At 44.5% G+C, this 9,238-nt stretch overlaps 3 protein-coding genes and 2 pseudogenes across 5 annotated transcripts; all 5 read right to left on the reverse strand.

Annotated features, from left to right (window-relative positions):
• Positions 1 to 526: 526 nt before the first annotated feature.
• Positions 527 to 1,444, reverse strand: TEOVI_000248400 (ATP synthase F1 subunit gamma protein, putative; the record flags this gene model as incomplete). The annotated part of the gene is made up of 1 exon (XM_067225556.1): positions 527 to 1,444. The coding sequence occupies one exon, from the start codon at positions 1,442 to 1,444 to the stop codon at positions 527 to 529; it is 918 nt and encodes a 305-aa protein (XP_067081657.1).
• Positions 1,445 to 1,690: 246 nt separating this feature from the next.
• Positions 1,691 to 2,974, reverse strand: TEOVI_000248500 (pseudouridine synthase, Cbf5p; the record flags this gene model as incomplete). Its single annotated transcript, XM_067225557.1, has 1 exon — positions 1,691 to 2,974. The coding sequence occupies one exon, from the start codon at positions 2,972 to 2,974 to the stop codon at positions 1,691 to 1,693; it is 1,284 nt and encodes a 427-aa protein (XP_067081658.1).
• Positions 2,975 to 3,299: 325 nt separating this feature from the next.
• TEOVI_000248600 (RNA polymerase II) lies at positions 3,300 to 4,427 on the reverse strand (the record flags this gene model as incomplete). The annotated part of the gene is made up of 1 exon (XM_067225558.1): positions 3,300 to 4,427. The coding sequence occupies one exon, from the start codon at positions 4,425 to 4,427 to the stop codon at positions 3,300 to 3,302; it is 1,128 nt and encodes a 375-aa protein (XP_067081659.1).
• A 184-nt stretch (positions 4,428 to 4,611) lies between these two features.
• Positions 4,612 to 5,214, reverse strand: TEOVI_000248700:pseudogene (annotated as a pseudogene). The gene has a single exon. A coding segment is annotated over exon 1 (603 nt).
• Positions 5,215 to 8,721: 3,507 nt separating this feature from the next.
• Positions 8,722 to 9,135, reverse strand: TEOVI_000248800:pseudogene (annotated as a pseudogene). The gene has a single exon. A coding segment is annotated over exon 1 (414 nt).
• Between the last annotated feature and the right edge of the window lie 103 nt (positions 9,136 to 9,238).

Raw genomic sequence — 9,238 nt, forward strand, 5'->3', positions numbered from 1 at the left:
GGTGTTGAAGCCAACAGCGCCACGCTTCACAAGAAGTGACACACGACTTGGGGCCATTACGCCTTGCACCATTGGAAATCCCTCTTTATCGGAACCGCCACGAAGTTTGAAGGTATAACCCTTGAAGGGTTCGCCAAATATGGCACCGTCCACCTCGTTGCCAAGGCGGTAGTCGCCCAAGTTGACACGGCGGAGGACCTCATCGGTTACTTCAACCTGCTTGACGGTGCCGTTCCGTGGATAGGCGACATTCAACTTCATCGGAGCCACTCTTTCTTGACAAATTACAAAAAAGAATGTACATAGGTGTCCATTTTCGTGTACTTCATACATACACTCAGAAACGGCATTAACCAAACCATTTTTTTTTATCACTCAGTAGGGAAAGGGAGTGCACATCCGCACCAAAAACCAATAGAAGTGATAGAAAGAGCCTTACACCTACGAGCCACAAAAAAAACATGTTGCCTACCTATACCACAAACATCACGGTCGCACGCATACCTACCGCATTTATGAACAAATACTACTTGGTTACTGCCCCTTCCCAGAATTTGTTGCGTCTGACGCCCTTCATAGCATTGCCTTCCAACGAACTCATAGCAGAAAGAATTTCAATTAGCGCCGCCGTAATACCAAACTGCCGTGTCTTGTTGTAAAGCGAGCTAGTTCTCTGTTGCAGGCTGCTGATATTAGTCAACTGACCCTCAACAGCAACCAGACGGGCAGCTTGCTCGGAAAGCTCGTTTTCTCCAACGGCATTGAGGACCGCGAGCGCAGCATGAAAATCGAAGAAGTCCCGAATAAGCTGTTCCTCCTCATTCTGCAGCGCATTCGCAAAAAGGTAACGATTCTTCTGGTTGTCCGAGCTAGCGGCATCGGCAAGGTCCTCTTTCCACTTCTCATATGATGGAATGTTGTAAACGGCATTCCTTTGGACACCCGCAGAAACGAAACGATTGAAAATCACCTGATACCGATCCGCATCCTTGGACACTTCATATGCATTTTCAATTACAAAGGTTGCATAACCAAAATGCATTGATTCCTTCATATCGTTAATGATACCGTATCTGAATTCATCGGGAAACAGTTTAGAAAACGAGTCTATACCACGTTTGCCGACCGGCATCAATACCATCTTACTCGATACCACGGAATCGATACAACGCACAATATTGCTGTTCAGGGCACCGCATGACCCACGATTCGTAGTTATCGGTATGTAAACAAGGGCATTCTTCGCTGCGACCACGGCATCTCTCGATGCTTGTGGTTTGCTGAACGCCAACTCCGTATAGCGGAGGCTGAAATCGCGTGTCCTTATCCGTCCCTGCGCCGCACGATACTTTGCCAAAGTCACCATCTTAATAGTTTTAACGATAGAGTAAAACCGGTTGTACCCCTCAAGTTTTTCTTTGTAAAGACGAAGCTTGCCCGACATTTTCTTTCCCTTTCCACTTTAATATGTTTCAGAGAGGTTAAAAGAAGGAAGAAGAAGAAGAGTACGCAGTAAAGCAATAGTGTAAGCATGCATTCACTACAGAGATAATAGAGTTGTCAAATAACCCAATGAGGGAACCGAGCGACGATAACCGCGGACACAAACAAAACGAAAATAAATCATCGATCACCCTCTCTCCCTATCCCCCTTGTGCTCTTAACGATTTAACAAAAAAAAACTTACTTATTAGGTGGCATCTGTTTCTGACCTAGGGCGCTTTCCATTCTTTCTTGGGGCCTCCCCGTACTGAACGCCTTCAGCATTCGTACTAACGCCACCGTAGTCCACGTAAAACCAGTCGGACGGCGTGTTTGCTTGGGGACGGCCGTACTTGTCCAGAAGTCCATCTTTCATCATCGTACGCTTCTTCACAGCAACGGGGCCAAGTCCCCAACGTCTCGGATACGTGTCTCGATCCATGATCACACGTTTGCTTCGAGCCACGATACCATGATCCACTGAAGCCATTTGTGATGTGGACATTTCAGCATAAGCTAATGCAATGGCCTCCCCCTTAGTGGTCATGAGGACAATAACATCATCCCTTTCAATTCCGTTGCCGAAGCGCGCGAGTCCAGGAATCATGAGCTTAGCCCCGTAGCAGACCGCGTTTACGGCAGAATCTTTCACGACCACACGCTTGTAGTTTGTTAATAAATATTCACAGGGAAGAATTACTCTCCGAAGGTACGTTTCATCCTTCTCGTTATCATACATCCACTGCGCATCAAGAACGTCATGCATGGTCGAGATGTGGTCGTCTTCAGATATCACCCCGGTTCGAATTCGTCGCAACTCTTCCATATGGCCACCGACACCCAAAATCAACCCGAGATGAACACAAAGGGTTCGTATGTACGTGCCTGCCTCGCAGTGAGTCTCAAACACGGCCAAGTGACGATGTTTGTCATACTCAATAAGCTGATTTGAATATATATTGCGGATACGAAGCTGACGCTTCACCGCCGCAATTAACGGTGGTCTTTGAAAACAGGGACCTGTAAGGCGCTGCAGCGCGGCAACAACCTTTTTTTCACTCACCGTGTCATGAAGGCGCAACACACCAATGTATGTTTTACCGGCATTCTGCTGAGACTTCACTAAACGTGTTGCTCGGTCAATACAAATGATGAGGGCTCCGGTTACTTTAGGATCCAACGTTCCCGCATGCCCGGTTTTTTCACACTTCAAAATGCGTTTAATCCATGACACCACTTCGTGTGAACTAGGATTAGAGGGCTTGTCAAGGTTAATCATGCCGTACTTCACATACTGGGACAGGGGTCTCCGAAGCGGAGACCATCCACAATCCAAAACCGTAAAGTGGGAAGACCGCACGTTCAGCCTGTCATAGTTTTTCAGTAAAAGCGGCCATTCTTCCGGTGAGAGTGCGCAATCCGTATGTTGGCCCTCCAGGGGAATGCAAAAATCCTCTTTACGTTGTGCCTCACCAAGCTTCTTACTGACCATAGGTAACTTCGTTATCGAGTAGCTTATTCTTCTCAACAATTCTTATACAGAGAAAAAACATGGAAATATGCACACAACACGTCCCCGTTTTCTTCGAACACATAAGTGGCATAAGAGTTACACTGTGGGCGCATAAATAGGGGGGACCTAACTTACCCGTGCAAACAAAAACCGATAATAAACAAGAAAAAACACCTTCTCACTACAGTCAGTGCAGAGCTGCTAGTTCAGTGTGCGCGCATCCATTTGCAAAATATATTATTATTAGAATTCTTTGTTCCTTGATAGGAAGACGTAGTTGCAATTCGCAGCACCGGCTAGTGTTTCAAACACTAGAAAACCTTCCTTGTTTTGCTAACTCGTTTAAAACATCCTCAATCTTAGTCTCCGACGCCAAACGAAAAACCTCTCTGATTCTCTCGCCGCGAAAGAAATCCACACTACGACCTAAATTGTGGTCTTCGTATGGGTCACGGATCATAATAGTTTCGTAACCCAGGAGATTCCAACGAGTTTTCTCATCAAAATGATTGATTCCCTCCAACCAAGATTCTTTCGAAACAAGTTTGTCATTTTTCCTAATGTCAACGACATCAGTATCAAAATCAAAACACATTGAGCCCCCAAAGAAATGAAAAAAGCCATGTAAATCACTTAAAACATTCTGTATGTCAACGTCACTACAAGAACATACATCTCCAACAAAAGGAAAGCATTCATTGACCCCCTCCAACATTTGCTTCGACATACAATACAGAATATTGTTGACTTCACTTTCATCAATAATACGCACTGTTCTCTTCGTCACCTGCATGTAAAATATATACATGACAGTGAGGGCGTATGCAGAAATCCAACCTCGACGAGCATCAAGAATACCTTGAGAGCGGCACCATTTCTTCGCACAAAGAACGCCGCACCTAAGGCGTGGGTCCCCCTCCATGTAAAGCCTAAGCAACAAAGAATTTCTGGGACCATCAAAAGAAAGAGACACATCCAAGTGACTTCCCTCTGTGTTATTCGCACCGCTCTTGAAAAGCCGAATAAAAGGAACACGAGCCGAGTAAATTTGCTCGCACTTCACCACCGTCGAACAGAAAGATACCCTGATATGCTCCAAAATTGACAGGAGAACCTTCTGATGATGCTCTCGTTTCACTTCAATAAATTTTGAACGCGTATAGTTCAGCATGTTAGCCATTGACGACTCCTCAGTATCCCCTTGCGTGAGAAATAACACTGCGTAATCAGCATCTGCATTGCTAAAAGCCATTCCAGATACACACGACCCATACATTAAAACAGAGGGTCGAGAAGACAATTGAGAAATACCTAAAACATTCTCAATCGAAAACCCCTCAAGAGCACCTTCAAGCCACTTTCTGTTATCAAGGAAACGGCTGTACTCCTTGTGAGATAGCAGGGATGATCCTATCCTACGAACTAAAGCCATAAATAGGTATAGTGTGATCCCCCTTTTCCCAGTAGTATAACAGGGTGACCGCAATATACCATCCAAAGAAAGTCGAATTCTGGCATACGACAAAATAACGATGACGGAGCTCTGTGAACTCGGTTGGCAGCAGTCCACAGAGACCCAGGCAAGCAAGAGCGGAGCAAAGTTAGATTCACACCAACTAGAGAGAATCAAAAAAATCATCAATATCTTCCTCCAACGAATTGTTAGCAATCAAGTGCTCTTCTGCCCTCTTCACCCGTTTCTTTAGACCCTCCTGACTGTTGTTCCCACCACACCTTTTTCTCAATGATCTCGGAATGAAGTGATCTGGCGTCGTAACCACAACACCATCCCCTACACCCAGACGGGGACTAAGGATAATATCGTCACATCTACTGGAGCAGCTCGAATTGTCTTGGGTATCTTCATTGGGTCGCTGTTCACATGAAATGGGAGCGGTACCCTCAACACACTTCCTTAGCTCAGCATCTCGTATCATTCTTTCTATCAGTGTCTTTCGTTCTTTCTGACGAGGGAGCAGGAAGTCGGCTTTCTCCATGGAACGTAGCTCCGTGCGCAATTTAACGACATCACAGCTGTCTAGCTTTTCACTCCATTTTTGCATCTTGTTAAGCTTCCTTTCACTTCTTATCTCTTTGGAGGTACGCTGAAACCCATAGCGACGCCGTTCACTAGTGCTCATTCGATGACTAAAAGAGAAAATATAGTAATATATATAATCGCGTTGTAAAACATGATGGCTTGTTACTAAATAGAACATAGCACAAGACCTTGGTTTCCAGTACATGACGGAAATGGGGTACTTAAGTACTCAACTGTTGTTGTCACTCACTTGCACCGGGACAAATGTATGAACAACATGGAATGAGAATTAAACTTAAAAGAAGTAAGCGGTACATGTGCAACTACCAAACACCAACGCGTACGAAAATGTGTTGCAAGAAAACACAATAAAACAGGCAGGGTCCTTAAATGCCATTCCCACACCTCAAACCACATTGCTGGGGCACCGTTGTAGCAAACGATATTTTATTTTATTTTTTTATAACCCAGTACAAAGGGGGAAAGAAGCCAAGTGCAGTCACTCCCAACAGCTTGAAGTTCGCATACCAAATGTGTGCGCAATACATGGCAGAAAGTGTACACACACGTAATCTGGTGCCCTGCTCGTGAAGCACGGAGCTCAAATATGGGAGGAAAACATCGAGTTCATTTTTGCTATTACGTGAGCATCTTCCCCTTCGCAGCTCAAAAACGACTAACGGCGCAAACAATGCACAGTAGCCGGTTGTACAAAAACAACATTCGGTGAAATGCTCACCAGGAAAAAAAATGAGCAACACAAAACAAAAACATTAGATATATAAAGTATATTTTTCTTTTATAAGGGGTAATGAAAAGATCCAGTCTAAAGGAGCCAGTGCCATATACACAAAAACCATGTTTAGAGAAAAAGTTCCAATACATGACCAGGGAGGAGGGAAAGTGAGTACAACGTAACGGGATAACAACTAGCTTCAAAACATACAACAAAAAAGTGAGTAACGATAACAAAAAAAGATACTTCAAAACAGTCGGCAATCATCCAACAATGGCACGAGAGGGACAGTAACCCACCTGAAGCAGGTAACTTAGATAACAAGCATAACATAAACAGTTCGTTCATTCTACTAACAGAGGTGCCTTTCTGTCCGGAAACAAGGGCGAAAAAAAGTAATGGTACGAAGAGCACCTCGTACCGCAATCTAAGTATGAAATATATATATATGTAAAAGTGTTAACAAAACAAGGGAAGAAAGGCACCAAAAATAATAGTACAAATTATATTGCCGAAAACATATAAACATCCGGCCAATAAATTTATTTTCTTAACCTCGCAAAACTTTTAAGGATGCATCGTGAACAATATGTCATAGCAACCAGTGTCAAAACAATTATTCAAAAACCGCTGCAAAAAAAAAGTAAAAAGGAAGTGAGAAACTGTACAACTATTCCCGGCACAAAGTAGCAGAGACTCACAGTACGAAATAGGTAGTATCTACACCATCACTTAAAAATACACCTGTAGACTAAAGTAAAAAAACATAGACATCCAAAAAAGATAAAGAAGAAAAGCAGTCACAAAAGCAGTGGGATATGGATGTCTCGAGAAGCACTTGATTTGCCCACGGCTCTTCAGTATGCGCCACCAGCAGCACACAACAAAAATAATGTCCCACAAAAAATATTTAATATATCCCTCGCCAAAGCTAAACAATAGCAATGCTATTACAAACACTGTTGGAAGAATAATTTTAAAAAATCGGCCGCAGCTGGCAATCACAGCAAAGCGACTCGAGTGTCCCTAAAGTAACTATTTCTAAAAGACGAAAGGAACGAATATGCTACCTATTTACGTTTGCACAAGTAAAATGAACCAAGGTTTCGAAACATCTAACAGAAAATGAAATCGCTTGGACCCAGGTAAACATGCAAAAGAAAAACAGGAACTTACTGCCGCCAACCACGCAATGCCACACGGGAAGTATCAGCGCTCGAGTTTCGATATGCGAAAATGGCACCACCAATTAAACAGAAGTTGCACTAATGTAAATGCATAGTGGCTCACGGCATCGCTCACCAACCTAACAAACTAATGTCATCACCGGTTGACTTCTTATGTGAGAACCCAAGATATTGCAACCTGTTTTGGCAGTGCCGGAACGGAAATACAACGGTTACGGCCTCAGATTATGATGGTAGGTGTATTAGCTTTGCTACATGTGACGAATTACCTCTTGTGGGCCTCTGGTGGGGTATAAGCCTACTGTTAGTTAAATTTCTCGCAGCGAAGTGCAGTACAGTGGCGATGTCCAAAACCCATGGTGGAAACCCGCCGGACCCCTTCACCCAGAACAAGCAGATGTTAGCGACATGGTTGTTAGGGTGTCGTCAACCTCCCATTTCTTCCGTGAGACCAAATCCTCACCCCGAAATTCAATTAGTTCCACGCTTTCACCCCCATCTGCCACAACACTGGGTGGTCCCCACAACTCAAGAGGGAAGGCGCATCTGTTGTCATCAAAGATCTAGCGGTGGAGGTGTGCACTACAAGACTCACTAAATGGAAAAAAAATCGGGTAGCCTATGTAGCCACTGCAAAGTACTGCAACTCCAACCAACTTCCCCCACGACACGGGAAAAAAGTCATTACGAAATGTTAATGCTACACCCTTCAATATGCCTAACAGCCAATAGCCGTACACTAACCACTACCATTTGTAACGCACCAAACATACCCCGACACATGTAACAAATGACTTGAAAGCAGGGTGATACAACAGCAAAAGCAGCAGCGAAAAGATTTCCTAAGGCACGCGAGACCACAATAGCCAACACATCAGTGCCCAACCCAGCAAATCACTTTGTAAAAAGACCATGCACTTTCAGACCAAACGGCTAAAAACCGCAGCAAAGGGGGAAGACTACACCAAACCGGGTGTACGGCAAAACCAGCAGCACCAAAACTTCCGCCACCAACCTCCACCAAAGTCCCACAGAGGCGGAAAAGATGTTCACTCACAAAATCCGAGCTGCATTGCGACCACGCGAGCCACGAGAGAGCGATTTCGGGACCCGGTGCACCACCCAAAAGAAAGCTATGGGCTATCACCCGCATCGTGGCAGCGGCTCAATATTGAACCTTAACATACGACGGTTAGAATGAGCGGCCACCGCATCACATAAGTACACATTCTCCTTCCGTGTGTACCCTTCAGAGGCACTGATGCTGACCCGCCCCGTGCGTTAACTGAATCCCCCGCCTCCCCGGGGCCGGTGTCAGCAGGTGTCCACCCCATATTTTCCACAGGTCTCAGTGGAGTACGGAAGATCTCGCCGGCGGAAAGGGGCCACATATATCGGAAACAACAAAAAACTACGTGGCGATCTTTCGCCTTCTTTTGGAGACACTGACGAATGTTGGGGAAGGCAGAATGAACGCTTGCTTCCATTACCAATACACAGCGTTCTCTTGCTGTAAAATGAAGAACAAAAACGTATCAATACTCATTGGAAACGGGATATGAGTAACTAACGCTCCAAAAAATAATTGTGGTTTTGGAAATCATAACCGTTACGCTGGCGCCTGAAAACGATGGACAGCTTGGTGTGGCATTTGCCTGCTTTCCCAATAACTCTAATGTAAACGTGTAAAGGTTGTAGGAATTAGAAGCGGGGATCAAGATTCAGTAGCCACCGGAGCTGACGTGAAGCGGTGCTACGTTCCTCAGCCCCACGTATTCCAGAGGGGAAGGGTGATGAAGCTGACATTGAATTGATAGCTGGAGAAGAGTTTAACAGTTACCAACAATGAAGCTCCAATTTGATATACAGCATTCGGAGGCGCACTGCTTTCAATAGAAGTTACCTGTTTTACGCACAGCGATGTTACATCTTGGAAAGCGATGCGAAACTTTAGCGGTTATTGCAGTTGGATATTACTCAATGTAGCAGTATCAAGGGACACGAACAAAATTGTGGATTGTCCAAATTTACCAAAACATTGTGTGCCCGAACTCGGCAAATAGGTAAAAACACGTGTTGATGGCAGTTGAAAACACCAATGACGCCATTGCATCTGTAGTGGATTAGACAGTACCAAAAAACAATTCATAGGAAGAAAATGTTGTTCCTCATTCATCACATAAAGGAGGGTGCTGAATATAACAGCTGTGAGGACATGCTGGAAGATACACCTCAAAACTGCTAATAGATGAGACAAAGAAAAACTTCGTACCTTATTG

Source organism: Trypanosoma equiperdum (genome assembly GCF_001457755.1).
Source record: "Trypanosoma equiperdum strain OVI genome assembly, contig: ctg_558, whole genome shotgun sequence".
Classification (NCBI taxonomy): domain Eukaryota; phylum Euglenozoa; class Kinetoplastea; order Trypanosomatida; family Trypanosomatidae; genus Trypanosoma; species Trypanosoma equiperdum.